We start from the raw sequence: 15,786 nt of genomic DNA on the forward strand, positions 1-15,786 counted from the left end.
TGAGTTTGCCATCAATTCAAGAGTATGCTCCTCCACAGGATATAGCCCTTTCTATCTTCATTTTGGGCGTGAACTACCCCACCCAATTTTAAGGCACCCTGGAGAAAGCATAAAAAAGGAAGGCGAACAACCACCCAACTATTCCAAATACGTGGAAGAACTGAAAGACAGAATGACTGTCGCGTTAGAGAGGGCTAACCAAGTTCAAGAAAAAAGACACAAAGCCTACAAGAAAATGTATGATAGAGGAAGAAGAAAAAACCCATTTAAAATTGGGAGTAAGGTCTGGTTACGGGTGATCCGCTTGTCCGAGCCCACCCAGAAAGTAGCATCTTCGCTTCTAAATAGATATTCGGGTACATATACCATTGTGAAACAGCTTGCTACGAATTCCTATATTGTTAGGAATGATTGGGACGGAAAGGAAACTAGAACCAATGCAGACATGTTAAAGCCGTATGTGGCGCCCCCTTCTTTCTGCCAACACATTCTAGAATTACAGCCCTCTTATATTCATTGTTTGTCCAGTAAGGAAGAGAAAAGATTTGGAGGGGGAAAAGTTATTCAACCCTCAGACCTAGTTGTTTAGAAACTAAATGAAAAGGGAGAGAGAAAGAAAATGTTAGGCTATTCAGTTTTATCTTTGTTTTTCTTGTTTTTGACATTTCTTTTTTTTTCTTTTTTTTTTTTAAAGTGAGACCTTTAGCTTAGTTTGCTCTTAAGATCTCTACCAAGCAAGTCGGAAGCTGCGTAGTCTCTGCGAATTTTGAAGGTTGATCCAATCTGTTTCAATGGAATTCAAAGTTCCTAGTTCGAAACGTTCCGTGTATGCGGCTGTTAGACCGCATCCAGAGAATCCGTTATCACTGCAGTTGTTATTCAATATTGATTCCTATAGGAATAACAAAAGAAGACAGAAACGTTTAGGGGATCAGACAGAGGAACCAGTCCACAAGAAGCAGCAGTTACCAATCCCTGAGTTAACACTAGAACAAGTACGAGACATCGAGAAAATTAGGAAGGATTCCTTTGCATATAATTTCAACAGGCCTTCCTGTTCCAAGGACAGAGACACCGACGATGAAGATTATATAGACCTGATCACTGACGGTGAATGCCTCGACTTAGAGTCTCTTCCTCGTACTCCGGGAAAAGACATTGAATGTGAAGGAGCACCTGTAAGAAAAGAAGATGTAAAGAGGAAACTAGAATTTTAAATATTCTACAGAGTGCAACTGTGTTTTGTGATTAAAAACAGTGACTAAGTGATTAAATATTGGAACGTTTGTGTGTAATTAATTTTGAGTGTAAAGTTTTTTTTTTATTCTTTTATGTTGTTCAAAGACGGTCCGAGACAGTAAAACTTTGAAATAGATAAGTATATCTATCTATCTATCTATCTATATAGATATATATATCGTTTTTGTGTGTTAATTATTTTATTAAGTGCTAGTGTATTGCTGTGACAGTGAAATAGACTGGAAGAGACACTGAACTTTAAAACAATTTGCACAAGCAAGTAATTTCATATTCTTATTTTTCTTTTCATTTTTTTTCTTTTTTTTTTTTTATATAGCTGGGGTATATGTAAGTGGACATTTTCTTGCCACTTACTTGATTTATATTAATAATGATTTTTTTTTTAATTTGTACTTTTATATGATAAATATATATATACAAACGTATAAATATTAGGTTTATTCCCAGGCCTGGGTGTTTAATATATATTAAGTGTAAATATGAAGCTAATAATTTATTTCATATATATATGTATATTAGTCTGAATATTGTATGCAAACTGTATAATTATTTTTCTTAAGTATTTCAGCTCATATAGTTAACAATGAATCTTTTAGTTTTAAAGATAGATAGAAACACTGGTCCATTAGAAGCTATAGTTTTAGTCCACATGTGTTGCAGAGAAACGGAAAATTATAGGAGGGGAGGTAGTTAGCGTCCTTCCTTTTTTCAAAGTTAACGATCTTTTCTTTCTTTTGACTAGGGAACTTTTCGTATTTAGATTCTGCAACGTGTTTCCCGATTCGTATATAAGCGATCCCTGTTCTCTTGGTCAGGGTTGTTCTTTCAGAAACCATTGGATCACATGGCTACATAAGGCCTTCGGTCCTGGGTGAACGTGGATCAACCACTTTTGTTTTTAAGTCAACTTCGAGGACTTTTTTTTTTGTCAGGGCTATGCAGTAAAAAGACTTGCTGGTTAGGTGGTCTTGCGTACGGCCAAGTAGGGAGATAGGATACATAGTTTAATAATTTAAGATGTTAACTTTTTCTTAAGCTATTTTCGATTTTCTTAAGTTTGTTCCCCTGCTAGGAATTATGTTTAATTAGGTGAGATTTTATTAAGATAAAGGTTTGTTAAACCTTTGGTTAGGTCTTATGAAGGATATTCCCGAACTCAAACGGTTTTGGGTTCGATCCATTTTATGGTTGAGAAGTTATTTCTCAAACCTTGTATAGTTTTTACATGTTGTAATTTTGTTTTCCTGTCTTAACCTGTGATAGGGATTGGCCCTTGTAAAAGGGTCAAGTTTTCTGGTCTCATTAGTGAGAGACCGATGGATAGGGCACGGCCTACTTTAAGGGCCATTTTCTTGTCTCATAATGAGAGACTGTTTTTTACCTTACCCTCACCTTTATCCTCATAAAGATTTTAGCTAGGCATCCCGAACACAGTTTTTCTTGTATACGAGGATTCTGTGTAGCTAGGACAAGCTTTTCTTCAAGTGAGAGAATTGCTTTTAAATTTAAGGCTAAGATGAGCTGTTGCATCAGTGAGGACAGCAATAAGCTTATGCCACAGGACCCCCAACATTTAAAGGACTTTTAGAGGAGTAGAGAATTTACATTAGGAATGTACTGGCTCGGAGCGAGGGCCTATACAGATAGAAACACTTCAGAGTTTGCAGTGAAGACTCTGGGGGAATAACTCTGCGTGTGCGATTACTAAAAACTTCTTATTAGTTTATCTATCTTGGAAATAAAAGGATCAACAAAATAATGGTGTTTTGTCTTTAAAATAAAAAAGTCCCTGAATCCGGGAACAAGAATCTCCAGTTAAACATACCCCTAGATATTGAATAATAGTACATACGAATTAATATAATTTTTTATGTGTAGTATATTTATATATAGTGAGTATTGCATTAAGGAAATGGCCGAATCGATAAGTAGGCCAGGTATTTTCATAAGAAAAGAAGAATTGAAGAGTAATTAGATAAGTTGAGGAAAGATATACTACAGATTATAAACAACATTTAATGTACTGGCCATGTATTTTTTGTTCCATAGTTCCATTTACAAATATCACCTATTCCATCGTATAACCGTTTATAGTATCCAAATTCGTAGTCGACTGCGACTTGAAGGCTACAATGCAACCATACCGAAAACCACATGCTTGCTGCAGTTACCAAGTAATTTTTAACAACACTATCACTCAACTGAAGATAAATGAAAAATATAATTACAGAATTTTGTGCTATTTCATTCGTTTCCAATTACCAGAATTACAAGTGATTCTTGTCTTTCTGAACTTCTTGAAACGTTCTCGATTAGAGGTATCACTTAGAAGATGAATAGGTTAAGAGACTGGTCACCCATCTCTTTCTTAAAGTACATATTCTCACAATTGTGCGTCGAGAAGTTTTACCTCGTTATGTTATTTTAGCTTGAAAAAAATTCAGTTGATTTATTAAAGAGTAGTAAATGTCAAGGTTTTAGGCAATACTACACGTATTAAAAAGCGTCTATTTTTGAACTTTACATCGAAAATAAACAAGGTAAAGCAAGAATTGCTTCTATAGATCGTCCAGAGTTTATGGATACAGGGTTGCTGCTCCATGTGTTATGCCGAAAAGAGGAATGGCTATTGCTGCGCATAATACAAGCAGTATTGCCAACTTACATGACTAAATACAACTACTACAAATCGTAATAAAAAAACAAATTTACTACGTCTTTTCTTTTTTCTTTTAAAAAAAAGTCAAATACAATAACATCTCTGAATAGTTGTTCTTCGCTACGCAATGAATATATAAGGGATAATAAGTATAATACAACTTTACTAAATGTATGAATATTGAAGCAAAATTTAAGAGAAAATTAAATAAATCTATGTTGATATAAGTTAAATTTAGAAGTACTGAAAATATATAAAACTTATTACCAGACGTTTCAGTTCTCCAAGAGCTCTATTCCCACCATAAACTTTTCTCAATTTGTTTCTTTAGGGATGTAGATTCCCTAAGTGTACTATTATCGTCTGAATGTCGTCTTGAAGTTCGTCCGCATTCCACATTTCTATCTCGATTTCTTGCACATATCTCACGTAATTCTTCCATTTTGAACGGTCACTTTCTGAAAACCTTCTTTGATTAACATTTCAACACCTTTCTGTTTGAATGTTGTTTCGTTGACACTTACATAATGTTTAACTTGAGCCTACACTAGCTCAATTGGGTTAAGCTGACAATGGTAAGGCGATAACCGAAGAACTGTATATCCTGCATCTTGTGCCCATTCATCAACCTTGCATTTGTCATATTTGAATCTATGAATAGATACAAGGTCCATGAGATCTTTCTTCAGCACATATCTTCCTCGAATGTGATATTATCAGAAATCAACCACTGTTTGTATTTCGTGTTTCCTCATGACTTTGTTGGCAATGCTTCTATTTTTCGATTGTGATATGATGCGTTGACAATAACTATTACCGTCCTCCTTAAAGTAATTTAAGTAATTTTCATATAACTCATCGTCCATTTCATTGTGAGCCTTTTTTTCCAACCTTTTTTTAAAATAAGAATACATATCAGGGACCACGTGCTGTTGGAGCTTTAAGGCCACAAGAAATGCCGTTCAAGAAAGCCTCTCTTGCTGAGTGAATTGTTTTATCTTTCTACTCTTTGCGCACAGTAATGTCCGTATTAATCCACGATTCGTCCACATATACTATATTTCTGTTTTCACGTGTGAATTTCTTAAATTTGTCTCAAGTATCTATGACGCGAATACACAATATCATCTCTTTCTATAAGCATTGACTTGGACTTCCGTTTCTCTTACACGAAATCCAACTCTTTCATAAGTACATGAAACGTCGATTTTTCGAAATTGGTTAGATCTTAGTGTGAATTTACAACTGCAAAGACGGATGTCAAAGTTGGTGGTTGGTTCCTGAAATAAAACTCGTGGATTTTATTTTCTTATGGCACTTCGGATGGAATCATTGTGTTTAAAGTATATGCTGTTCTTAGGCAGTTTATTTCTTGACTTCCTCCTTTTCAGTGTTAGAAGCCGGCCTCGTGACAGCTCACTTCGTATTTTGAATTCGTTGCACGCGAAATTCCAATTGCTTCTGCAGTTTCATTAACCACCCAATTGATATTTCTGTCGGGATTATTTCTTTTCAAATATTCAAATAGATATGTTTATCATTATCTGTCTTTCTTTACTTTTAAGGACCTGACCACTCTCTTGCTTAAAAGATGTATTTCCTGAATCTGTCGTTGTAATAAAGTTGTTTTTAATATACCACAAGAGCACAACTCTTACACACATACACACGTGCATTTAATACCAAGATACCTGTTACAATCCTAGAACACAGCAAACATGTTTATAAGAAACTTAACCATTAAATTTCAGTCGGACACAGCAAAACTATTATCAAAACACATGAAAGAAAGACACACATGCACATTCACTCACAGTAAAGATAAGGAATGCGCATCTATCGTAATGACTTCCTGTGCCTGTAGCAATATTTTGCTGTAGTAGACAACAATGCATCCCTTTTCTTGCAGTTAGATTCGCGAGAACATTCGCGAGTTCTTACTTAGAGCGCGCTCGCCCTCTAGTGCAAATGTTTAAAGAAAATCGGACTTAAAACCAATAATTGGAAATAAATCTGTTAAGAATATACGACATAATTTATTTTTCTACTCCTATTAAAGGTAAATCATGCTTTAAAACATCTCCAGACGAAACTAATGTTACACAAGGTGAGGGGGAAGTGATGGAAAGTAAAAGCCCATATACTCCCATGATCTACTCTAAAGTCTGGACGAGCTATAGTTTCATTTAGTATTTGCATTTTTAATGACTATTTTGCGCTCTTTTATTCAGAAATTAGAATATAGTAATACCTCATAATATCGCCGTTGGATACTGCATAATACATTTTTGTTAACAGTCAATACTAATGTCTATGAGAATCGTTGCCAACAATTTTGAAATATATTATATATTTTTTCTATATTATAATATACATGTATTTACCGAATGAGCCCAAAACTTGGTAATAGGAGAAGTATAAAATTCATATAACTTCTTCTTTAAACGTAGTGGTCTGTGTTTCTTGACTTCAAAGAAATCAAGAGGAATATGATATGGCTGAGTAGCGTCTTCTTCATCAGGGTGTACCTTCCCATTTTCTTGAACATCTTTTATGCAGAAATGTTCTTGAGTTATTAAAGCCTAAGAAAAGAGAAGAGAGAATGTTACTTTTATTTTTTTTAATAATATTTATAAATTCCTAAAATTATTATTTAAACAACTAAAGCAGAGATATAATTCTTCTTTCGATGATCAAACATTCAATGAGATGTCCTACGGAGTTAAGGAAAAGAAATGATTTGATATATAAATGAAGGATTCTACATAGTTCATCCTATCCGAAATAAAATATTATATTAACATGATAATTTGCCTTTAAATTGTTTTGTGTTTTTCATCTAGTCGACTTAGACAATAGACTATTGGTCTTCCGGACAGATACCAAAAAATTGAAGTCAGTCTACTGAGTCGTCAATTTTGTTCGTTGTAGCTCAATCTCAAAATGCTACGATCATTTTCATTGTTGTATTTTTAACATTGCATTAAAGTATTATTCATTTAGTTGCTTAAGATTTAAATGAAATCGTTTACTTCATTAACGTAACAATTTATAATCCATGAACAATGATTTGAGTTCATATTAAATACTAACTTCCATAAGAGGTAAGTTGGAAATGATAGCATCTTAACATCTCCGCATTGCTACAACATCTGTAGAGAAGTCAAGTGAATCCACGCCAAGGATTGTAGCACGTTCCGAACAAATTTTGTCCCCCTTCGCAAGTATCTAATATAGTTGATAAGAAACTTAAAAGGTAAAACATCGATCAATGTACTAAGATTGGTATTAGCCATAATCCTCAAATCATACCGACCAGTGTACGCAGCAAAACTGCACGAGTCGAATTTAAGATGTTGAAGTACTATTAGACTATGACATGTAAATAACATACATAATACTATCATATTTTAAGTTTCTAGTACTACGAAGGAGATTATATGAAAACAATGAATTAGTACAGCAGTGACGAAGAGAGAGAGAGAGAGTCCACTCAAGCAAGATATTTTAAATATAATCAGCACATGCACAGAGCGAGTGACAAGGAAATAAAGCGATGACAAAAGAGAGAATAGTGATGAAGCTCAAACTCATTTCATCAGCCATAAGCAGGTATACAAATCAAGCGTAGCCCTCAGTTTCCATAATTTTACCCATAACCACATAATATGAATGATACAAAGAGAAGCAGCTGAAATTTGTTTTAACAATAAAGTTATCTATTTTTCTTATAGAAACAACAATAAAATTTCAGTAAATTTAATTATTGTTGTAGAAATTTATATTATCTTCAACTTTACTTAATTAAAGTTCTCGGTTCTTATTTTGTCATGTATTTTTTCTTTATTTTGAAAACTGTTTCTGTATAACTAAATATGTAATTACTCGATACGGAATAGTATAAATAGTAATAGTAAACCATGATTGTAAACAATAAAAATAAAAGAAGATACAATTGAACATTGCTTTGCTTTATAGCGAATAAACATTTTACTTTAATCAGTGATACTTACATAATAAAAAATCTTCATTAACATGATACAAGTATATTAAATATCCTTTTTAAGAATAGGTTTCAGAATATTCAATTCACTGAACAAGCATGCAAGTTATCAATGTTACTTGGCGCAAAAGCGAAACAATTTAGCAAAAAATCTTACTTTTTACCTGTAAATTGATGTGATTGATTATTTATTTCTTAATCATATTTTCAAACATGATTCAATATTATTTGTTTATATAACCACTTTAAAATTTATTTTATTTATAAAAAGAGAAGAGTGGCTTTGAGTGTTCCAGCTCCACTTTCCACAAAATAGCCTGTAGATGATTAGAGATTCGTATTCCATTGGAAATTCAAATACAGTGAAACAAATAGTGACATACGAAATATTACATCATCTGAGCTTATTATATTGTTTATGTGAATATTAATACAATTCATATTGGCACAGTATAAATTTCTACCTATAGTTAATCACACAGACGAATATCTTTAATAATGGCCTACTAACGTTTTCTCTGTGTTTACAATTTGTGCACTGACACACATTGCATTAATAATGACATGATTTTGTGCTTAAATGTCAATTATTTTCATTTACGCTTAATATGTTTTTCCTTAACCTCTGCTTTACATTTTCTTTTCAAATTTAAGTTGTGAGTACCATGACACACAGAAAATATTGAAATTTTATATTGTTATCTCTAGTTTAAAGGAAACCATCTTCTGTTTAACATAATATAGGTGTAAAAGATAATAATAAAAATAAAGAGTTAATGAATAATAATAATAATAATAATAATAATAATAATAATAATAATAATAATAATAATAATAATAATAAACTATTTGTTAGAACGAGCATGAAAACTTCTCGTAAATGATAAGAGAGTTATATGTAAACTGCCTCTAGTTTACGTGTATATACACGTATATATTTTAAAGTTTTAAGTCAGAATACATAATTATTTTGCATACGTGAGAATTTAGCTTTTTTCTTTTCCAGTATCAATAAGTAATGCACTGTTACAGAGGTCTCAATTGCTGTGTTATATGTTAAGATCTGCAGTTGTGGCAAAATGCCATCGACGACATATTTTGACATTTTTACAAGAAATCGTGAATAAATACCATTTATTGTGATAACTGATCATATTTGCCATTTTTGTGGTTGGGTTTTAAGTTGTGTTCACCTTCCTTCTAGAAATACAAGTCGCAATGTTCGCCGTTATCATGGAATACAGACACGGCAGTGAGACTTGAGATTTAACACTCCTCAAAGGGTTGACCATTGTCTTTACAGTGACGGGAACAAATAGCTTCGGCGCTGATGCTCGTAGTAAACGCCTAAATCATTGTTTAACAAAATATCTGGCCAAGCATGGTGGATGTTGCTGTGAATTCCAAGTTGTAATTTGCTTCAGTTATACACCTGTCGCATCGTTAGATGTTGAAGGATCATTTTCAAAACTCAAACGCATTTTAACGGATAAACGACGTAATTTGCTGGTCGGTTGGAGTTTGTTGTCGCTCCTCAGTACTGAGGCTTTAAAGGACATGGACCTACAGTTTAAGGTGGAATCCAAATCGCTGTAATGCGTTCAAATTCAGGATTCTAGCACCAGTAATCGAGCTCGGAACTCCTTGAACCAAAGGCTCGCGTGCGCTAGTCATTAAGAAAGCGGTAAGGGTATGATATAACTTGTGTATGGTGGACAATTTGAAGAAAACCCTTATAAAACCTTGCAATCAAAAGCGGAGTATGTGTTATACGCGTGAGTGCCTTTCCTAATTCCACGGTACGGTTTACCTAATACGCTAGTAACTTTATTACGTTGTTTTTGGTCATAGTATTCATTAGCATATTCTCTATGTTGCTTTAGGTTTACGATACTTATATTTCTATGACTGGTAATTTTCTTTGTTATTGTTTGGATGTATTTTGGTTGTTGGTTATTAACCTTCCAAACTTATACTTATTAATTAGTGCTATTTACAATTCTTAATGTATGTAACGTACATAATGTAAGCTTTTGCTAAATTAATGAATAAAATATAATGAATATATTTATTTTAGAATATAAATTGCCACTATTTTTAAATTTTATTTTACCATTTTTGGTGTTCTATTTTGCCACAACCGACGATCTTTAGTTATGAGTTAACACGCATTGTAACGTATGTAATTCTCGAGTCAATTGCAATTCTTGATCTATTTTCTTTTCTAATAACAGGTTCCATGTAACTTTCATGCACTGTGTATTCGTTATATGTCAACAAACTAAACGCAATAAGATTATACTTTATCATAATATCAGGTTAGTTGTAAATGTCACGACCCACAAGAAAAAAATCCTGCAACGCGATGTTTAAAAAGAAAGAAAAAAAAGGTTTCAATCATTTCTCTCTTAAAATTCTACTTACGACCACAAGGAGAATATTTTAATATGATGGATTGTAATAGAAGATTCCAAACAGTCAAAGATAATTTTGTCCGTGTTCAGTTTTGTATAAATTACATAATTTCTCAAAGAAAAGTAATCAAGATGGATGCTAACGTTTACGTGAGTTGCGCAGAAATTTGCATTAATGCAAAATAATTTAATTTATTTATTTATTTTCATCACTTATCTAGGTACTAAAAAGACACAACTCTGAATAGTTTTCACTTTGTTCATTATGTATGATGTGCTTCTTCATACATGGTATTTTAATATCTTTCTATCTGTAATAAATACAAGCACAAGTTAAGATTTTTTCTAGCTCATGTACAATATATTCTAAAATTCGTATAATATATTCATTATGTCGTTGTATAAATAATGTCACGTTTTGCGTGGTGTCGGAAATGGCGCCCTATAGGATGCAAATGACGGACAACACGAAGCGTGTAAGACTATCATTAAGAATAAGACAATTCATTGTGAATTCTTGTATGAAGGAAGACTGTGTGCAGGAGCTATATAGAATGATATATATGGTACAATGCAAGTTTTATCACGAAGATTCAGCAATCGTAAAAACAGAGATCAATGAAGTACAATAGTCAAAGTACTCTTGATGTCTTCAAATTTTAGAGCTGATCAGGAAAAATCCTCGGAAAACCCTAGATCTACTGATTTATCATCACTGATCTGATCTGCTGACGTTGAAACAACAGTCGATGAGAAGCCATATCAAACGATAAGAGAGTAATTGTTCACAGAATTCCATTCTGTCCTTTAAAGTCATTTCCAAAGCCCTTGTTTATGTGTAAATTGGGACAATGAGTATCCCAGATGATGATACTACAGCAAAAGCAGCAGCGTGCGGACGTTTCATTTCCATCTTCACCCATTACAGAAGAGAGTCAATATAAAAACTCACCTTTTACACTAACATTAAACGCAAACGTCAGAGGATGTCGAAAAAGGACTAGGAGAACATTACAAAACAGAAACTCCACCAACAGAAAGTAACATGTTTGGTATTTGATATCGCGTAACAAGAGATGAAATTAGAGACATATTACAGAAGTGAAAATCAGTGGCGAGGCTTCTGGTGATCGAAATATGAGGCAATTAAAAAACATAATAATGAAAATGTGATATTTTGAAGTTTTTAAGGCTAGAACTCAAAAATTAATCAGAATTTACGCATATTTTTGCAAAATTAGCTAAGAGATTGGAAGAAACAACTAGATTACGTAAAGATTTTGATAGAATTCAGCATGTAGAAGTGAGAAAAACAGAATCAATTACCATGTTTCGTATACCCGTTTCACTCCCTACATTTCCTATTTAATATCGTTGCTGCGAAGCTATCCAGCCATGCACGAATTTAGCGAATACACGTTTCTTCAGTTCTGTTCGCTGATGATTGGCTGTCTGCCTCTATCACGATACTCGAAATACGATCTTAAAAGCTGGTAGAATAATGTGCAGCAGGTGTGTTTGGTTGGAGCCTCACTGCTGTTTACCTGCGTTGATTTTGTTAACGCTCTCTGACTGTTGACGACGTAATTATTATATTACAATAAGTATTTTAAGAATTTTTAACAGTAATAAACATCGCAATTATGGAAAAGCGAAATGTGGCTCAGTTAAATCAGAAATATTTGATTCACCTACATTTGCAGAAAAGTTTATGACTGCTCAGAGAGGCCAATCCTTCCTACCGTTGAAGGTTTGATAGCCACAGTTACTGAAACAAAATAGATACTATACTACGCATTTTACCATTTCTGGTTATGAATTTCACAACTGGCTTTGTAAAGTAAGTGTTTATCAAAACTCTTTTGTTTGCCTTGTCCTTTGCTTTCAAAGGGTATCAAGCGATATACAAAATGATCTAATCTATCTAATTACTAATGTGATTGAAACCATTTTTAGAGAAATTGAAGCATCATATTTTGCTTCAATTATGTTAGACCAAGATAATGATAGAAGTAGGCCACAACTATCAACCATTGTGAAGTATGTACAGGAAAAGAAGAGGGTTATGTCATTGAGAGATTTATCACTTTCACTGAGATTAGACTTTAAAATTAGAGTGGCACGGTGGTTCAGTTGTAGAGCGTTCACTTTCGATGTGAAGGGTCTCTGGTTTAATCCCAAGCCTTGAGAGATTGTGGTGGACAACATCCTGTTTGTGGGTTTTGTCGGAGATCTCTCATTTTCTTTCAGATTCTTATTCCCCAATTATTTCATAATCATTAGTTTTCATTAATCATCCGTCTCTTCTAGCTTAAAGGGCATAATCATGGAAAGTTAAATTAAAAGATTGCATTTCACTACTTTAAAATTAATAAGGCCTTTCTTTAATTCACAAATGACAACAATTTATTAAACTTATTTTAAGGATATCTATAAGTTAATTAGATTTATTAATTCTCATTATATTGGATAACAGCCACGGTGCTGGCGCCCATACAATAACTCCCCACCAATATATTTTTGTCTTGTTGCCTTAAGGTTTATGCTATTTCGTTCAGCTTTTGAAGTTGACAGGGCAATGACCTTATCTATGGAGGAATGTTACGACCGTCCATTTCTCCTTTCAAATGCAGAATTTGCCATTTGATAATCTTTCGATAACTAGACAAAAGTACCACACCGCAACTCTGATGAAAATATATTTAACAGATAAGAATGATGGGACATAGAAGAGACGAAAAGTAACGAATTTATAATATGTTTAACGGTATACATTTTCTGACGTTTAAGGTGAGAATAACGTGACAATCATCAAATCAAACTTATTAAATACCTGCCTATAACTTTGAAAAGTTTTCATTTGTTGATAATTGAATAAGCATTTGAACTTCCATTGCTCTCTAATAGCAAAGATTGAAATGATAATCTTTGAAAATTCTTATGACATTATAAAATCAGTTGTTTCTATACAAAAAATGAATTACTCATCAGAAAGAAAACCAGACTAACCACATTCCTTTAAAACGAAAATGCAACATTGGGATGAGAAGAAAACAGGACAATGGGAACCAACAGTAATCACAGGACACAAACTAGCAAACGAAGTCACGCCTAAGCAAAATAGAAGCAAGTGCTACCAATAATTTCAACATGCATTTTTCATTTTCTATGAGTAAATCAGTACAGATATTGATACACAGTTTCAAACAATGCGACTGTAGTTATACAAGTTATTTATATCCATATTATTGATACATGAATATCACTTGCGAAGACTTTGCTATTGATCAATACTAAAAAGGGACAAACTTGACATTGTCTAAATGACGGAAAGGCCGAAAAATAAGATGAAAATGGAACTATCCCATTCGAAATGGTACGTATGGCCAGTCTAGTAGAAAGGTAATCACTATACTAAGAAGTACACTATGAGCTTTTTCGCTAAAGTGCTTCATCAAATAACCAAGGAAAGAAGTAGGAAGAAACAAAAGGAAATATTAAAGAACAAAGAAATTGCTGAGAAGTTTTGGTAGAAGTCACAGTCATGTCGTCATGTGAGTGTTATCGGGCTATAAGTAGACAGAGTTTAATGGAGGAAGCTTGAAAGTCGAATAGGTCAGTAGAACTACAGAAGAAGGAAGGAACAATAAAATAAAATAAAAATAATCTTGTCTAATATAGGAAAAAAGGATTGAAAATGAAGATTTAATGCTGTAGTAAATAAGTGTTTGAGAAAATTTTAATAATCATAAATAAAAATTTCAAAAATATAATAATAAATACAAAATGCAAGATAAGGAAGAACGGAAAGTGTGTGCAACAAATAATAATGATAATAAACTGGCAAAGATAAAAAATATATTGAAAGCGGAGCGATTGTAGTGAGATAAACTATTCAAACGGTTAAGATCAGGATGGCGAAGGTAAAACTTATTTCGAAAGAAATCCAACTGCTGGTATGGTAGAGGGTCTGTGTTGTCTTTGTGGTTGGAAGGTAAAACTAGTATATAACATAGGATAATTAATGTTTATGGTAGGTTTAATTAAGGTTTATAGTATTCCTTCGGTGCTGGATGGAGCGTATAGCCAGCCTAGTAAAAAGGTAATCACTATGGAGTCAATCCATTCTAAGTGATCAAGCATGTGACGCTCCACCATCCCCCAAAACTAATTTTTTCATGAATGTTTATTCTATTTCAGGGTATTTCAAAACCATGATCATTGGACTTTTAAAACACATCGTAGCTACGCAGCGGCTGCTGCCATTTTGCATTTTTTCGATTTTAGGCATTTACGATTATTCAATATCTCCACATGAGTTAGTCCTATCGAAATGAAAATTGCTGGACGTCTCCAACTTGTGCAGAGCTAAAACTTTGATCTGTTAACATTTTTGCCAAAAGTCACTTGAAAGGGATAAAATCAGGGCCTACAGTAGCAAAATTTTTAGACATTGAAAACATGTTTGGGAAAAGGAAGCAACTGCGCAGAAGTCTGAATTTGTGTGTGCATGTAGTCCGGGGTCATAAGTTTATACACAAAAATTTGCAGACCTCTAGCTGCTCCCAAAGGCCTGAAAAAAGATCGTAAAGTTTGGAAATTATGCCAATTTAACATGTTTCATTGTCCAATATCTCCAATGGGTCTGAAAAAAAATTAAAAAAAAAGAAAACCTGAAATTTTGGGAATAGTTCCTCCTTTCGTATACAATAAAACACAACAAAGCGCGTTTTGTGTTTTTGAGCAGAAGGGGTGAAAGCAGGAGACAGTTGCCCTTTCGTTGCATCTACATTCCCCAGTCAATGTTTACAGTGTTTACAGTGAAACATGTCGAATTGGCATAATTCCCCAACTTTACGATCTTTTTTCAGGCCTTTGGGAGCAGCTACAGGTCTGCAAATTTTTGTGTATAAACTTATTGATCCCGGACTACATGCACACACAAATTCATACCTCTACGTCAATTGCTTGCTCTTCCCAAACATGTATTCAATGTCTAAAAATGTTGCTACTATAGTCCTTGATTTCACCCCATTCAGATGATTTTATGCAAAAATGTTAGTAGATCTGCACAATCTGGAAACGTCAAGCAATTTTCAATTCGGTAGGACAAATACATGCCGAGATATTCAAAACAACGTAAACGCCTGAAATCGAGAAAACTCATAATGGCGGCAGCCGCTATGTCACCATGTGATGTTGTAAAATATAATTAATTGTGGTTTTGAAGTACTCTTATATGGACTCTACATTTCTGAACAAATCAGATTTTTTAAACAAGTTCGAGCGACAATTTTCCTTTCTTCTCGATCACTTAGCATGGATTGACCCTATACTAAAAAGTACACTATGAGCTTTTTTCGCTAAAGTGCTTCATCAAATAAGCAAGGACAAAATTGGAAGAAACGAAAGAAAAAATTAAAAACAAAGAGAATACTGTGAAGTTCAGG

General features: G+C 33.4%; 1 protein-coding gene across 1 annotated transcript in view; it reads right to left on the minus strand.

The window, feature by feature from the left end:
- Trpm (transient receptor potential cation channel, subfamily M) overlaps window positions 1–15,786 on the minus strand; it is a 179,584-nt gene that overhangs the window by 16,648 nt on the left and 147,150 nt on the right. Inside the window, exon 16 of the mRNA XM_081749898.1 lies at window positions 6,304–6,501. Within this exon, the coding sequence (XP_081606024.1) occupies window positions 6,304–6,501 (198 nt within the window). The remainder of the gene's footprint in view (window positions 1–6,303; window positions 6,502–15,786) is intronic.

Source organism: Thermobia domestica, chromosome 2 (assembly GCF_964235325.1).
Source record: "Thermobia domestica chromosome 2, izTheDome1.hap1.1, whole genome shotgun sequence".
Taxonomy (NCBI): domain Eukaryota; kingdom Metazoa; phylum Arthropoda; class Insecta; order Zygentoma; family Lepismatidae; genus Thermobia; species Thermobia domestica.